At 35.4% G+C, this 18,466-nt stretch overlaps 2 protein-coding genes across 2 annotated transcripts; both read right to left on the reverse strand.

The window, feature by feature from the left end:
* Positions 1-247: 247 nt before the first annotated feature.
* LOC124158143 (kinesin-like protein KIF21A) lies at positions 248-11,704 on the reverse strand. The gene is made up of 5 exons (XM_046533327.1): positions 11,670-11,704; positions 10,898-11,018; positions 7,993-8,166; positions 5,383-5,588; positions 248-4,326 (listed from the first exon to the last, which is right to left on the reverse strand). Exons 1-5 carry the CDS (start codon positions 11,702-11,704, stop codon positions 4,242-4,244), a joined length of 621 nt encoding a protein of 206 aa, XP_046389283.1. The 3' UTR covers positions 248-4,241.
* A 5,327-nt stretch (positions 11,705-17,031) lies between these two features.
* LOC124156867 (serine/threonine-protein kinase greatwall-like) lies at positions 17,032-18,081 on the reverse strand. Its single transcript, XM_046531358.1, has 5 exons — positions 17,930-18,081; positions 17,782-17,837; positions 17,577-17,677; positions 17,261-17,352; positions 17,032-17,157 (listed from the first exon to the last, which is right to left on the reverse strand). Exons 1-5 carry the CDS (start codon positions 18,029-18,031, stop codon positions 17,032-17,034), a joined length of 477 nt encoding a protein of 158 aa, XP_046387314.1. The 5' UTR covers positions 18,032-18,081.
* Positions 18,082-18,466: the final 385 nt, after the last annotated feature.

Genomic DNA, 18,466 nt, shown 5'->3' on the forward strand with positions numbered 1-18,466 from the left:
TTAATAGATGGTCTTCATCAAATGAAAATGAAGCAGAAAATATTTACGAACTTTTTGACTGAAAAATTTAAAGCAATCATGAAAATAAATGTGTATAAACTGTAAACTGGAGAATATAATGAATAATAAGTTTTCTGGAATTGAAGAATTATACTGCAACTACATAAACATGATAGGGATTCACCTGAATCAGGGGAAAAGTAAAGAATAATTCAACAACTGTAAAGATTTAAATAACTAATAATCATATGATACTCTAGCAATAATATCATTGCTATTATAATTTATTTAAGAAGAATTTTCAACAAAATATAAACAAATAAGACCAAATTACTTATATAAGGCTCATATCAATACAAACTCTGAACATAAGTTCTACATACGTAGAATATTCCAGTCTCTGATAACCAAATCACACTCGTTATTTGTTATTGTGATACATTTTGTATTTACATGCATCAAATATGCATCTGAGTCTGCTGCATTTAAAATTTTGGCAAAATTAATGCCAAAAATTGATTTACTGGCAATTTCCAAGATAAAATATCACCTATCAATTGAATACTATTTGTCCAACCACCAACTTCCCCAAATCTGTTTATAAATGAGAATGAATCGCCTGCATTATATCAAATAATGCTGTAACTTGAAATTTTGTCAACTTGAGACCCACTTCAAATTTTGCAAGACTGTTTTCTCACAGATAACAGCACCAGAAAAGTATCTAAGGACATATAACATGTCTAGAGATTGTTCATGTTTCCAAAAATTATTTGGAAGAAATACCTTGATTCATATCAATTCACTTCACTACCAACATTACTGCACTCTTAAATCTGTTGTTTCGTTTTACCTCCAACGTTGTAGGCCTAGCCATATAGCCATCCAGTACATACGAGTCATAATGAGATAGTAACAAGAGTATTTCAAGAACAGCTACATATTGTCAAGGTTCATTACAAATTAGAAATAATACATGGTTCCACAGTAATGCAAATAACACAGCCTTATTCTGAGGGTATTATATTTTAATCTGTATGAGTTATCACAAAAACATGACCCTTTGGTTGACCAAGTCAAGAAATGCCAACAAATGAATGATAAAGATTCATGATAACAAAGGGTAACAAATTATGTAGAGAGGTTCATTTTGCCAATTTTTTCTTGCAGCAAATTGTACTACCAAGCAAAAGCTGCCACCCCATACTGAACAAAATGGTATTTTTTATGAGAAAGAACATAAGTATTTTTATGCACAGACACCTCTGCAATGATGGCAATGAATCCAAATCAGTTTACTTTAATTCCAGTTTGGATTTCAATTCAGCATGAATAATTTCAGGCAATGACACGGTTCCCACAGTCTATATCCTAAAAGTTTCAAGATTAAAATAAAATTCAAGGAGGAAAATACATATTTGTGAAGAGTAAACATCACAGTTATTTGAACTCTTTAAGCAATAAAATTAGGTACCTATATTTTTATGAATTTGTCAAATGTACTAACTTAAAAAAAAACATTTCTTAGGTTGTGAAAATAGTAGCTTTATCAAGTTTCAAGATTGGTGAATGTACTATGTTCACATGTTGAATTGGAATCAAGTTACAGAATTCCTTAACCATCTCTCAAGAGATGCTCAATGTCATACTTGCCTCAAAATTGTAATTTCTAGGACAAAAGCTCTAAATCCAAAATTGGTACTTGATTTTAGTAAATAGACACGGGGCACAAAATCGCACTGAAAGTGATCCTAAAAATACATTATGAACATGGGACCCTCAGAATTATAGGCCTTTGTAAAAAAATCCAATTGGTTAGGCTATGATAAATTAGTTGCATTGCAATTGTATTACATATCAGCATTAGGAATTTACATTAAAGTATCCAAAATATCTCAGTAAACAATGACAGATTTTGCAAATGTTTAACCTAACAGAACTGGTTTCCTTTCCATTTAACACTAGAAATTCTCCGGGCAAAATAAAACAGAATCATCATATCCTACTCATCTGTCTTCATAATTATGTACACTACAACCCTCATTTTTCATTAAATGAGTAGTTTTTCCTGTCCTGAGTCCAGTCCAACCATATTTTTTTAATGAACACCAACTCCAAGAGTCAGATCTCATAAAGCGTTAGGATTTTACAATCCAAAAACTAGCATAAAACATAAAATAACTTTCATTACCTTCCAAATGCAGTTAAAATAAAATTATAATGGGATCAAAATTTTGAATGAATGAAATCACAGAGACAGTAGTAATAGTGAAGCTCAATGATACCATCCCTTGACTTCTCTTCAAACATGCCATTTATCTCACTAGATATCCTACTACTGCCAAGCCTTTCTGGTTTAACAGGATAGATCAGCAATCCAACCTTGCTTTAATTTATCTACTAGGTGTTTATATACCAAAGTAGAAATTCTGAGAAAAAAATTGTCAATTAAAAAAAATAAGATTCCAAGTTTTTCAAGTTCCAGGCCATTTGACTACCAAATAATGACTGAATACAGATGAATTGCCCAGTTAAACTCCCACCACTATCCACATAACTTAAAACAGTTCTTAAAATTTCTTAAATTTCAGCTGTAATGGGGAACAACTGGTTTATGAGTAAATTATTCATAGAATAAATTGAGTAAACAATTCAAAACCATTTGATTTTTCAGGAGGAGAAAATATTTTTCATTCCTCAGATATATAGACAATTAAATCATGGCCATTCCCAATACTAATTATAACAATTAGCATCGTCAGGGCCATGGTACCAATGATGATTAATTTAAGTTTGTGTCAAACCAATAAGAAAAACTTTGCACACTTCCACACGATATTTTTTAATGACTGTGGTTTCGTCAAACTGTCAACATCGTCAGACAAAACTATGGTCAAAAAGTAAAATAATCCTATGGAAATAGGCGAAGGTTTTCCTGTTGGTTCGACATAAATAATAGATTCCATAAAGTAATGACAGATGTCATCCAATTGGTTAATTTAAGTCTGGTTCACGTCTGAAATACTAAAAAATATTCCCACGGTATTTCCTGCAAAAGAATTCACCTGACTGACAAGCTACGAGACCAACAGATGTCATTTAGGACAACTAGTAGAGCAGTAATTCTTGAAAATATATAGAATTAGAAATATTGGTTTCAAGTAAAAGTATTCAACCTACTGTTTTGCAGTCATTCCAAGAAAAAGTAACAATGCAGTGTCAAGTGTAAACAAAATTCATCTACCGGACCACATTAACCCTGGAATTACTTTTGTACTTGCTTAATTTAATGTAGTTAACATGCAAAAATATTATATTTATTTCACAAGATAATATGGATATGCGATGAGATACTTCAATATCCACACCTGTAAAAGATTTTCTAAAACAAATTCCTTGATGACAAAAACCACACCTTACGTTGTAAATGTACCTACTACTCATTGTGCAAACCAACGCCACAATTTTTGATATTTTTTATTTCAGTTCCTTATCATTCTAACAACCAGTTTGAATTACCATGAATTCAGCCTCCAACAGGCCAATTAAACTTAACAGGAGAACTATTAAATTAACATACATTATTGAACATACATGCATTGATACTTAACATATAATGTGAGATCATTAACAAGCACCAAATTTTAAAACCACCAGTCTTAATCACCATAAAAAATTCGACTCCAAATCACATTATTATCCCTTCCGGTCTCTTTGCAACAATTCAACATGAAAGATAAGGGAAAATAGCAAAAAAAGAAATTTCAATGCTGCAAAGAATTTCACTTGGGATTTAAAAAATGAAACATGTATTCACAACAAGAAAAATTGGCATCACATCACTCTAAAAAAATGCACACAACACACCCATACATACAAAAAACTATGTGTTGTTAACTCCTGAAAAAACTTAAATGCAAACGCAAATATCCCTTCACAGAAGTGACAATTATCAACATATTTTTTTACTCTTTTACAGCGATTTATATACAATATAATACACCAATCTCACAATGAAGTCAGGAAATAACACAGCCTGATGCAGACAAGAATGCAGAAGAGTAGCATCGAAATCAAGGCAAACATCATTGGGAGAGAGGAAATTTGCACAAGCTGATTGCACACTAATGGGCATTAACTTTGGGTTTTGCGGACGCGGTAAAGGGATCAATGAAGGGTTATACTTCAAAGTAACTTCACTTGGGACTCCACCATGACCCTCTCCGCTCCCGCCCGTGTCCTCAGAGGGATAGCTCAAATACCCTCCCGGTGGACATGGTCATGGCATTGTATTGAGGTGACTTCCACACTTTCACTTCCCCAGTGCTGAAAAACCACACAAGTATCCAGGATGAAGGGAGGAGCGGGTAACAAGCGCAAAGTGAGAAATGAATTGGGAGCTAAAAGAAGAAGTCTACGGATGATAATCACCAAAAGATATCCTCACTTGGAAAAGTGCAGATGAAATGGATAACAGATTGACTGAGCATATTGACTTTAAAAGTGCACCTCCCATTATAATAAAGATAGTGAAGCATATCTGCCGATTAAATGGTTCAATACCTACGGTAAATTCCACCACAACCATGTCTGTACACAATATCATTTTGATGGCGTAACAGAACATTGACAGACTAGCAGAAAACATTTGTAATATTAAGAGATGATTAAATTGCTGCTTGTACTATGAAAAGTTAAGGGGATTACTTTTGATCAAACATGGTCATTTAACTGATACAGGAACAGATCCAGACATAAGGTTTTTGAGGGAAAGAGTAACTTCCAGGAATAGCCATTTTGAGTGGATAGGGGGAGTCAATGGATTCAATTCCACCACCAAGTTTTAGGGGTACAGTCTGAAGAGAACCTCTTGAAAACTATAAATACTGTTAATATATATCTTATTGAGCGACATCAGGGCTTGAGACTGACCCCCTCAAGTGAAAACACCCCACCCAAATCTATCCCTCTCCCAAATGATCCCCCTAAATATTTTCTTCTTATACAGTATAAATTGACAATACCATTAGGTTTATTTCTGAATTGACTCATAGTATATGAAGACATTGTTGCATTCTAATGATAAAATAATATAAAATTTCATCCTATTATCTTAGAGCCCATGCACATTTTTGTGCATAATTCAGAAAAATCTAAAATCAACAACAGTAACATCACCATGATTCAATGCAATAGGAATATTAGTTTCAGCAGTGGTACTATTGAATCCAGCACCGCTAAGTAAAAAGATTTCCTGTAAATTATGTATAAGAGTGCCACCACCATCAACATGATAAAACTCATCCGTTAACTTCTGGGGACAGTAGTTTCATTGTGATCATGAATTTGAGAATTAGAAGGAATACTAAAAAGAGAACTTACTTGCAAGCAGTGAAGACATGAGATGCATTTGTAGCCAAGGCATTAATTGGAGATGAATGAGCTTGCATTTCACCAAGCAAGTGGCATGTTTCCGAAGACCATAATCTCACCACCCCGGATCGACAGCCAGACAAAAGCATTTGTCCCCCTCCTCCTGGCATGAAGGTAAGCCCACAGACCCAGTCCTTGTGGGCATTATTCACAGACTAGAAAGATTCAAATAAAGAGAGTTGATACATTAGCTGAAATTATTTCCAAAATATCACCAAACGGTAGTACCAATTTATTAATAAAAATTCATTCCATTCCAACACAACTAAGATAGAATATGAAAAATATATGCTGAGTGATTGGCGGTTTACTGTCAAAAGGCCTGAGTAACGCGTGAAAAAATATGGATAAATTGAGGCCAAGAAGTCCCTGCCATGGTATGCACTAGGAATCATGAGGAATGACGTCTGTGCACAAGGATATCTATTATGGAAGTCTCATCATCTGCATTACTGGGAGAAAGGTGGTATGACACCACCTAAAAATAAGGATGAGGAAGTATGAGTGTAAGTGAATTAGCAGACTAATAATCTCCCATCTCAAGAAATATGTAATTGATATAAAATGCTATTGAATAATTATGGAACAAGGAATGAGTTTCCACATGCTAACACTTGGTACAAACATTTAAAATTAGTTTGGACTTAATGGTTAGTATTATCAAAGTTCTCTTGAAACTCTATAGGGTTATTGTCACATACTATATAGGCCTATGTGATACTGTATATACTTTGTTTCTGTATACATAATTAAAATTTTCTCCACTGTAAATCTTTAGCTCGCTTCATTTTAAATTACTGAAATTATTAGTTTTTCCTCATGTGTAGCAGAGTAATGAGGTCACTAATCGCAATGAAAGAAGAAATAAGTCCTTAATTCAATTTTTATAGCACCCTACGTATTATTTAGTTCCACTGCCATTCAATGATTTCTGTTTAACTCACTTTGTTAACAAAGCACTTTTTGTCATTTTTCTCTTCTAAAGTTTTACAAGAATATGTCACTCATAACACCCATGCCCTATTATACCTTCGCTAACCTGATCTATTCTCCCTCTTTCACCCATGCCTAACAGGATTATTTTATTAAAGTATACCGGGACTAGCCACGGTGATAACTTTTTACGGAGTCACCCGCAATGCACAAATAGTGCGAAAAATCCACAGAGGAAAAATCATTCGCCTTGACCGGGATTCGAACCCGGATCCCTCGATTTCCGGCCGAGTGCTTTAGCCAGTTAAGCTACCGAGGCGTCATTCTCCCCTGTGGAAATTTGTGGACTATACCGGACAAGGTGGTCCACAAATTTCCACAGGGGAGAATGACGCCTCGGTAGCTTAACTGGCTAAAGCACTCGGCCGGAAATCGAGGGATCCGGGTTCGAATCCCGGTCAAGGCGAATGAGGATTATTTTATTAATTAATACGGTGCAAAAGATGCAGAGACAGCATGACATACCTCAGTAAAAACAGACTATACATAAATTACTTGTCTGCAGTCACTATATCTTTCCCCTTCATTATAATGAATCGTCAAATCAAATATATTGTTAGATAAGGTTTTGAAGTTGATACTCAAGATAATTAGGGGAAAATACAAGAATTCAAAATCCAAATGGATCTAAGATGTGACTAAATTTTCAACAGTTGAGAAGAAAACTATTTTTACACGAAAATAATTTTCCAAGGTATATTTCCTTGCTCCAAATGGGCTAAGTGAAACTGAGGCCAATTATTCTAATACAATTCTCTTGCCACTGGAAAGAGGCTATTTTACTAGTCCCATGACAAAGCAAATAGACTCTCTCTAATTCTACAGTTCCATATTCCCGACATGCCACTTGAATCTCGACAAAGAGGAATCCATGTAATTTGCAATGCATGGCCAAGTCTTCAATTTATTTAGCAGAGATCTTTTTTGTACTGTTACTATCATTTTTTTAGTCAGTAAGTAATAAATAAAATGTATTTAAGAATTCTTCAGATACTCCTGTTAGTCTTATGTCTGCTACACAGTACAGCAAACCTGCAGTCTGCTCATAAGGGCCGAGTCAAGCCATTTCCGCGGAGCATTAGCAGTGCATGTACCAGTCTCTGACTTTGCAATAAAGAGTCATAAGAACAACTGTGTCCTACTGTTGACAAATATAATAAGGAGAATTTTTATTAACAGTGGGGGAGAGTTTCAGCAGGTGAAGACAAATGAAATTACTCTGCAAAAAAGTAAGTTTCCCTTACAAAGCATACTTTGAAAGTATTGCCAGATTATAGATGTTCCCAGATCAGGGGTGCTCAATGGTAAGAAATTTCCATCATCACCTTGGCCATAACTAAATGAACACTTAACTATATTTGATTAAAATGAAACCACAGGTGCTAAAGACATCCATTAATTATAATACTTCACTTCTCCTTGAAATATTTCTGAGTAAAAGACTGAAGTAGAATTTCAGTTACCCTTTTGATTGACTATGATCACGAATTGCAAAATGCAAAGAATAACATGGAAAATTTTCAAAGAAAACAAAAGATAAATAGTATGCAATTGTCATTTACAAACCTGGACCAACTCCTCTTTCGAGAGATCCCACTTTTTGATGGCCATGTCTCTTGATCCTGAGAAGAGCATATCTCCATGCAATGCGAGAGCTTGAATACCATCATAGTGAGGTGGTTCAAGATTTACTTTTGGATTATAATTGTTCATACTTCCTCGGCCATTAACTTCGAACACCTGAATGGAATGAAAAATTTGTACATAAAGAAACAGAAGGAATTCCATTCCAAAAATAAATTCTCCACATAGGGTAAAGGGTGAATAAATACTTGCAATTAATTACAATCTTATTTAGCCTGGCAACATGAGGCAGCATAAAATTCACTTATGCTGCCTCAAGGTTCTCTGTGAACTAGGAGATTATCAGGACATGACACTTCAAATTCATTAACCACAAAAAGGAAACAAGGCAGTAAAATAAAGTTCAATAAAATGGAGTAATGCTATGCTTGCGAGGCTGCCTCACTGGTCATGATAGACTATTACTGTCTACTCTGTGGACTCCTCTGTTTTCAGTCCTAATCCATGTTCACTTTACTTATTTTTTTATAAAGTACAAAATTAAAATGATAGCTCATTCAATGGTCAAATAATTTTTTACCATTGTACGAGCTATCAGTCAGCAAGTTTGAGATAACACACTTCCAAACTTTTCTACCATCACCATACTTGAGAAACTTGGGAAAAAAGATTCCAAGATTCCTGATTTTTCATTATTTCATTTTATTTTCTAATTCCCATGATTTCACTTTACTTTTTATTTTCCGCAAAAAAGAAATTAAATTTCACCGATCTGTAATAACAGCTCATTATCTTGCAAAAACAACTGACAGAAAGACATAAAAATGAAGGCCACAACATTATCATTATGAAGAAAATATCAGTTGCACCACAGCTACATATAACTACTTGTGAAAACACTAATGAGAGTTGTGTTTCAAAGAAGTCTTGGCTTATTCCCACAATTGAAACTAGGTTTAAATTACAATATGTAAGTAGTCAGAACTTAATACATTAGACTCTCATAATTACAAAGTTTACAGGGACTGAAAAACAAAAGGTTCGTAATAATGAAGTTCGTTAGAACATTTCTTTTAGGAATGAAATTGACGAGAGGTGAATCTGAAATGACAATAGCTTCTTATCATTTATACAAGAATAAGCATTAATTTCACTCTCTAGAATTTTTTGCAACTAAGGAGCTTTATCAAAAAGTAATAACTTACAATATTCTCATTTCGCTTTGAAGTCATCTGCTTGAACAGTGATCTTAGGGAAAACAAATTACAACTGCCTAGCTCTTGCCCTCTATAACTTCTGAGTTATTTCTCTCACATCACTTAAATTCTGAGTGTTATGCATGCATGTCATTTTGCATATTATATCCACGTTTCATAACTCTACACCTTATACATCAGTCACAACAACAGTTTCCACATTTTTTACTGTCTAAGTATGGAATTCCAGGGGAAAAGAGCGACTATAACTTCTGAGTTATTCCATTTACATCACTGTTATTCTGAATGTAATACACACACGTCATATTGTATATTATTCCCAAATAATAGAACTCTATGATGCATATCTCAGCCACAACAAGAGTTTTAACGTTTTCTTACTGTCTGAAAATTGAATTCCAAAGGAAAACAGCAACTATAACCTCTGAGTTATACCTTCCACAAAACATAAATTCCGAGTGTAATTCACACAAGTGATTTTGCATATTATATCCTTATTACAAAACTCTATGACAAAAACATCAGTCACAACAACAGTTTCCACGTATTTTAATGTCTGTAAACGGAATTCCAAGGGAAAAGAGCGACTATAACATTTGAGCTATACCTCTCACATTACTGATATTCCGAGTGTAAAACAATCACTTCATTTTGTATATTATATCCAAATTTTAGAACTCTATTAGAAATTACTTTCACTAACTCATCATAGGTATTCCCATTTTCAAGACCATCTGGCATCTACAACATTCATGCGAGAAAAAAACCCCTTGGCTGCTGCATGATGCAATTGAGGGTTGATAGCTTCCCAAATACAGTTAGTCCTTGACATACGTAAAAGATGCGTTCCAAAACCTTGTTTGTAAGTTGATAGACCTATGCAAATCAAAATGGTTGATTATCCAGCAGAATGCAACACTGCATTACAATTGAGTATTAACTCACAATTGCGACAAACTGATCTAGTGCATTCGTTGTGGCTGGAGCCAAAAAAATTCACCGACCACAGAAGGAAGAGCAGGAAAAATGCTGAACAGTTCCTGCCTTCACAACGGATTATTTAATACGTTGTTCAGACTGTGCCCAAAAGTGCAAGTTCCTCTACGCCTTACCGCGGCCAACTCTCAAGGTGCCAAATTTGAAATTTCGGGCTCATTTGAATTCTTCCAATGTTAATATCTCCGAAAGTTCATAATCGGATGTTCATAGAAAGTGGACTTACTGTGTGGCCAATTTTTGAGTGGTAACGAGTGGGTCACATGAATGCCTTTCCCTATCTCTAGAACTTTGAGATAAAGTTCTTTCTGAAACCACCAGGACCCAGACTGAGGTTTGTAATTTTGCAATAACGAAAATTTTGTAATAACATTTCTTTTACAACAGATTGTATTAGCCTTGTCCTCGGGACCAACCTTTGTAAAAATGAGAACTTTGTAATAAGGTTGCTCATATTAACGATAGTCTACTGTACAACTGAAAACTAATAATAAAATATGGCCTTTTTTTTACAAACATGATATCATAACAAAAGAGTAAAATAATTGTGACTTGGAGACAATGCCAATAATTTCCTTAAAAAAGAAATCACTAAGTATCAAAACAACTTTCTTCAAGATATGCAGATCACTTTCATGGATCTCAACAAACTTCAGGGGTTTTTTAATACTCACTTTAATATAGTGATCTTTAGAACCAGTAACCACAATATCTTCTTCTTCAGATATTTTTCCTACTGCAAGGCACATTATAGCTGCTTGATGTCCACCTGTTAATTTTGCTGTAGCTGCAAACCTGTTAAGAAAAATTATTGGTTAAGATATACAATAAAAAAGGTAGGGATTTCATGAGAAAAGAGTAAAAAGCTCAAGTACGTAAGAATTCTCTTTATAAGGATATCATAAAAACAGTAAATCGATACGTAGGATGAATGCACCTAAAATGAATCCTAGTGGGGGTCCCTACACCGTCCTCCAACGGTTGTTTTCTCAATACACCCCCCTCCCACTTGGAGTTTCCAACCCAGCACCTTCCCCTCCCCCCCCTGACACCCACTCCTTCCACTCTTTCCCCACACCCCTTCAAAGAGTACATATGTTTGCTTAAAATTCGAAATTTTTGTACTTGATAATGACCTCTATCGTTCAAAACATGTCGTACGGACGAAATAAATCTGTGGAAAGCAACTAAGTCTCCTTTTTATTTTCGTGTATTAATTTCCACATAGTTGAGCCTAATACAATTGAACATTTTCTCTTCCCATTTTCGTTTCTTGCACGCAGAGTACATACATTGTCTCTATGAATAACGAATTTTTTTCTATGTTGGGTTACATTTTATTCTTCGTTTGTCATTTCTTCGTCCTCTATAGACATGTACAAAAGAGTATACACATGTTTCATAGTCTAGTCATTTTGCTATCGAGCTCTTCTCATGTTGCATTACCTTCCTGCACTGTGATTGAGACGTGAAGATATCATTCCCGCTACGATTTGAAGACTGCATTTTATATGGTATTTAGCGATTTTTTTATTATTACTGCTATTTATCCTAGTGGTTATTTATTTCACTTTTGAGTACTTATGTAAACCGCTTCATTTTCCCTAGTCCGCTCATTCTTGAAGTAAGAAGACTGCTGTCGTCAGTTCCCTACTTCCAATGACTGCTGGAGCTTGAACATATTGTATTTCAAGGTACCTTTTCTGCATAACGCATTTTCTCAACGGTAAACTAGTTTTTTATTTTTATTTCATAAAACCAGAGCCGTGTTCAATCACAAAATATTTGCCTGTTTTTTTCCTTGGCAGGATGTCAAGCATTAGTGAAAAGGAAATACAAAGAATTTTATAAAATTCTTCAGATGAAGAAATCGATGGTGTTCCTGATATTCCCAATTAATCTTCAGACTCTGAAAGTGACCATGAAAGTGAGGCATCAGAACAAAGCGACTGTGAATAATGTACGAGCACTGGTGAAGAGTTTTCAGCTGGTGAAGAGTATGTGAGTAAGGTAGGAACTACAGTGCAACCTCGATAAAACGACACCCCACAGTGCACCAATAAACACTCGCTATAGCGAATTGTCGCTTTACTGGAGGTGGAGCAAATAATAGCCAATATACCTGTTGCGAACAGTTATACAGGAACAGGAGTGGTGTGGCGACAGATAAATTTCTATCCGATAAACGTAAGTATAAATCCAGACGAAAGGTGATGTTTTTTTGCATCACTAAATTTCCTTACTCAAACAACGACTTACTATTCAAACTATTTATAAGCCCCGCACTGAATTAATATCATGCAAAGCATTGTTTTGTCAATCATTATGCCAATGCACAACCGATGAAGCCATTTTTCTATGCACTTAATTAGTGCATTTACGTTATCAATCTATTATTTTGGTATTTCCCACTGAAAATTCCAAAATTAACTAATAAAACTGTATCGCGGTTATTTAATGCCTCAAATGTTTCCATTGGTGTATGTTTATTGTTCCTGTACATTAAGTGGCAGTGAAGTGAAATAACGTATTGCATTTGTTTCTGCAGTCGAAAACGGTGGAAGGTTGTACAACGTTCCTGCCTTGGAAGACTTTTTCTATCAGTTAATGTAATATCTTAATTATCTACGGTAAAAAGTTTGCTAAGCTTGAAAAATGATGTGATTAAAATTGCCGTTGTTAAAAAAAGTTCCTTTTTGAGTGTTACCCTCGCGACGTATTTGAAATAATACACCGAGTTTACCACGGCACTGCAAACGAGAGTCAGTTTTTCTGTGAGTTCTTCCAGCGGCCACCAGGGGATGCTCGGCTATCCACGTGACAGAAGAGAGCGCCAGTACGACTCCGAGCACTGTCGCGAATAGTTCACCCTTGTGAATCCGCAACGGAGAATAAATACGTCCATCCAGACAATTCACGCTCGCTAAGGCGCACTACATACCTTTAGAGGCATCATTGCAAGAAATACCTCGTACTGCAAGGATTTTGTCGGGGAGTAGTATGTAAAAAAAGTTCCGTTTCGTCTATGTTATATCACGTGGGGAATACTCCTTAAGATACTTATGATCGGAGTCCTTTCTTCCACGACTTCGGGTTTACACCGCAGGCATCACCAGCAATTATGAGGGGAGATAACGCCACCACATAAATTTGAGACTGAGCACTCCATTAACTTCATTTCTAACAGATCGCTAGCAATTACAGAGATTAAGGAGTCTTGATGTAAGTTTTTCCGGCGGTGAAACCCTCGCTATGGCGAGAGCCAACACCAAAAGGGCCTCGTAAAAATGAATTTTTTAAAACGCTTATTATAGGGTCAATTGACGGTGCATCGGCTATCTCTCGTAATAGCGGGGGTGTCGCTATAGCCAGTACTCGCTTTAACGAGGTTCCACTGCACTTGGTCATCTATTCCTCCCCGCACCGGACGTATCCGAGCCCATAATATAATCAAAGGGTCCATGGGTAAAGTGTTACACCCCGCAAAATTGAAAATGGAGAGCCTAACTGGGATATGTACACTATTTATAAATGACACTACTGTAAAATATACAAACATGGAGATGGAACACACTCGCAGAATTTCTGGTCAGGAAAATGCAGCTCAATGGAAACCATGTGACAGGCAAGAGATGTACGCTTTTTTTGGATTGTTACTACCTGCTGGCCATTTGAAATCCAATTTTTCTAATTACGAATCTCTATGGGAAAAATTATACGGGCCACCAATCTTTCGTGCTACAATGGGGCTAAAGAAATTAAAAATTTTTTTACGTTTCTTGCGTTTTGATGATAAAGGGACGCGTGTAGAGCGCACAAAAAATGATAAATTGGCTCCCATCCGTGACATATGGAATGAGATAAATGACAACCAAAAAAAGTATTATGTTACAGGCGAAAATTTTACAGTAGATGAGCAATTAGTTCCATTTTGAGGGAGGTGTCCTTTCGGACAATATATACCGTCAAAGCCAGACAAATACAGTAAGAAAATTTCGTGGATTTGTGATTCTAAAAATTATTATCCCTTACTTAGTATTCCATACTTGGGTAAAGGTGATAAACGAGCTTGTAATTTGGCCTCGTCTGTAGTTCTATCCTTGACAGAAACTTTCAAAGGGAGTCATAGAAATATTACTTGTGACAACTGTTTCACTGACCTTGAACTGGCTCAGACACTTCTATCGAGTGGATTAACTTTAGTGGGGACAGTTAGAAAGAATAAGAAATTTCCGCCACCTGCATTTCTTCCAAACAGATCTAGACCAGAACATTCAGCACTATTTGGTTTTAGAGAGAATGCGGCATTAGTTTCTTTTGTTCCGAAAAAAATAAGAGTGTGATACTTCTTTCCACAATGCACCATTCTGGTGAAATTAGTCAGAATGGGAAACCAGAAATAATCACGTACTACGTTGAAACAAAGGGAGGAGTAGATTCATTGGACCAACTTGTTCACGAATATACGTGCAAAAGAAAAACTAATCGCTGGCCATTCGCATACCTAATGAATGGATTAGATATATGTGGAGTAGCGGCATACGTAATATGGTGCACACTCAATCCAGATCGGAATAAAAATAAGCTCAATAAGAGGTGAATATTCATCCTTAGCCTTGCAGAAGGACTAATAAAACCACAAATCCAATCACGCTCATTGAAAGGTCTCCAACGACCTACACAAGCAGCAATTGGGGTTTTTTATGCCGAGGTAGAAAATAATTCAACCAATGAAACACCAAGGAAGAAAAAGAGATGTTTCATGTGCCCAACAGCAAAAGGTAGAATGCAAAGACAATTTTGTCATGTAAGCTGTAGGCATGTTTGTAGCGAACACAGTAGAAAAAGTGTTGTTTGCATGAAATGTAAAAAGTAATGTGCATTTGACAAATATTTGGTTTGAATTGTCAATATATTGTAAAATAATCACTATGTACATGTGACTATAAATATTTTGTGTTTTCATGTTGTGAAAACAGAAAGAATTAGTCAAAAGAGTCTACTGTGCTCGCTGTTTGACTATGTATGAAATTAATAAGTAATGTAAAACTTTTGTTAAACAAAAAATAATAAATTTTATGTTAAATGATTCTATAGTGCACAATACATACAAATTGATGTGAAAAGTAATATTTTTCAATGTTTAATAGTTTAAATTAAAAGCATAAGTTAAAAGAGTCCATTGGACTCACCTTGCCCGATTACGTCAGAAAAATATGTTGCCCGTATTAGGGTTAATCTATTTATGCCAAAGGTCTCAAAAATTCAAAATTTACTCTGATTCTTACACTTTGTAAGTATAAATACTTACAAAAGCAATATCTGAAAGAAAAAACCATTCATCACATCCTAATCGTTTATCATGTGTTCCAAAAATGGAACAACAAGCAAATGCAATACCGTAATGAACTCAATTATGAAAAACTATCATTTCGATTCATACATTAATTAAATCACCATTAAGAGTGATAGTTTGACAAAAACTTATTTTATGAGGATTCATTTCATTTTTTACATTAGTAAGTGGTATTTCTGAGACAGTACATAGAGTAAGTTTACTTTTTTTGCTTTACATATCATTGATTATCTGGGATGAAAATCATGAGACAAAGTCTTGAGGACTTAGGGATCAAGGCATGAATATATTAATAATGAATCTAAGAGACGATCTCTCCTTACTGCCAGGCTCAGCAGTAATACCATATGTATTGATATAGTGAAAAGACCCATGGAAACAAGATTCAAGAGGGTCTTGGACCCTCATCTGGCTTACTTCATGAAGTTTCTTAGTATTTTGCTATAATAATTACCAGCAGAGCAACAGTAGGCTTGATTACATTTCTTACCCATCAATAATCTGCTATCTGTCACCATCTCCTCATACACACAATCTTGATTAAAGTTAGTCGAGTGACTTGTCTTTTCTTTCTATTCTTTTGAGAAGAATGAATGATCTGCTGCTTAGGAATGACTCAGACACTAGGTGAAACAATAGCCACAACACCATCCATCCAATATGCCATCTAAAAACATTACTGCCTTTTCTCTCTCTACTCACTGCCAGATGGCTCACTAAATGAGATTTTACAACAAGCACAATACTTGTTATTAAGTAAATGAACAATAGTTAGTATTTTCCTCGATTCTTATTAATAAACTCCTTCACAAAGTGCAAAAAACCGAGTTACCACTCAGTGAAGTCATGGCAAAATTAGCAGTGCTGGAACGCACTTTCCTTAACATTTTTTAGCAGTGAAATATTATTGTGCATGTTTTTTGTTATAAGTTATTATTTACATTTTATTGCAAAAATTTGTTTTAGTTACGTAAGTATATAATAGAAATTTTGAGGCAACAAAATTGATTAAAGTGTTACTTGACTATCATGTCTTATTTTAACCAGTGCCGGAACGGCATTCCGGCACCATGACACCATTGTTACCAACACCATAACCGGGGAATCAAATAAATGTAAACCCCATAAACAATAAAGGGTGCTTTCCAATCGCGTATCTGCACTGATCTGTTTTAAACTGTTTAGCTCAGAGCGTGTTCCAATCGCAGGTGTGACGTCATCTGCACTAAACAGATGGGAACACATCCTGCACCATTGTTCGTCTGCGCTAATGTGTTTCAATCTGTTGCGATGTGAGCTAATCTGCGCAAGGTGATTGAAAAGCACCCAAACTTAGGACACTAAGCTTGATCCATATGTTAGCTTAATTCATCAGCAAATTCTTAAGTTTTATTCATGACTTAGAATCATTATGCATAAAAAAACTCTTGACTCTATAAATAATCAAATTCCTTACCTATGGAGATACTCGAGTGCCAATGCCACTTCTGCAGCATAAAATGTCGCCATTGACTCTTCAAAATATCCTGAATTACTTAGAAGTGATTTTAAATCACCACCAACCATGTATTCCATGACCTGAAATGGGCACATACTTAGCAAAACAGGGAATACAAAACACCTCGCAACCCATTAGGGTTCCATACGTGCAAAGTGAAAAAAATCTAAAGAATATACTTACCAGATAAATACAAGTATCTGTTTGAAGTGAATAGAACAACTGCACACAAAATGGACTTCTCGCCAAAGCCAGAGCATTCCTCTCGGTGACCACTACCATCGACAAGAATAAAATTAATGCCAGACCAAAAATGTGGATTCAGGGAGAGTTAACTAACACATAGGAGTAGTGGTAAATCATACACATTAAGAATTCACTTTTTCAACGAACTGATACACGTAATACAAGATGTGTGCTCTCTAGTTAATTATTCAAGCTCGGACCAATTCATGAACACGGTGTTAGATAATGTTGGACGAATACAACCATTGCTTACCATGACTGACCATATTCTTCTTTATCATGTCTGATTTTCGCATCATTTTTATTGCATACAACTTCTTTGGATTGGTCTTTTTACTTCCCAAAAACACCTTCCTGAAAACATGAGAACGTGCTGTAAACATAACATGCCGGCAAACACTACGTACCCCACTTTGGGGCATAAAATAACTAAACATTAAATGGGAACCCACACTTACCCATAAGCTCCCCGACTTATTGGCTTTATTATGGTGAAATCATTGATATCAGGAGGCTAGAACAAAAATTTGTAGCAATAAGAATTCAAAACGTCAACGGTCAACACATTACATCGACAGATATATTATTCATAGGACACATAACTACCTTGGCAGGTTTCTTGGCTGACAGAAACAAAGTACTATAAATAGAATTCTCCGTGCCAGTTGCTTGATTAACTCGGGCATCACCGACGTCTTCTTCCATCATTTACTTTCATTTCCCACGTTTGTTTCGAAATTAAAATATCGATGTATGTCGATCCTCGAAAGTCGATATCTGAGGTGGCAACTATCGATTGATCGAATACATTGATACTTGTGAAACGTAACGCGGGTAATTTGAATACCAATTTTGGCGTTCATCTTTGTATTTCTTCGTGGGATTATCCAAGTTAACCTTTTCCCTACGGAGGCCGTGTTTTCATGGCTTGAACGGAACTCTAGCGTTCATATTAACGGATTTCATCATCACCTAGAACAAATTTTGGAGACGCTAAGGTTAGATGTATAATTGTTATTTTTAAACCTTACCAGCAAATTTATAGGAGTGATATTGTAATGATTTGCATCTAAAGATATTCGTTAATCTGTTAGCCACATTCTAAGTGTACATTTGTGGTGAAATTCGATAAAATATCCGATT

Source organism: Ischnura elegans, chromosome 4 (genome assembly GCF_921293095.1).
Source record: "Ischnura elegans chromosome 4, ioIscEleg1.1, whole genome shotgun sequence".
Taxonomy (NCBI): domain Eukaryota; kingdom Metazoa; phylum Arthropoda; class Insecta; order Odonata; family Coenagrionidae; genus Ischnura; species Ischnura elegans.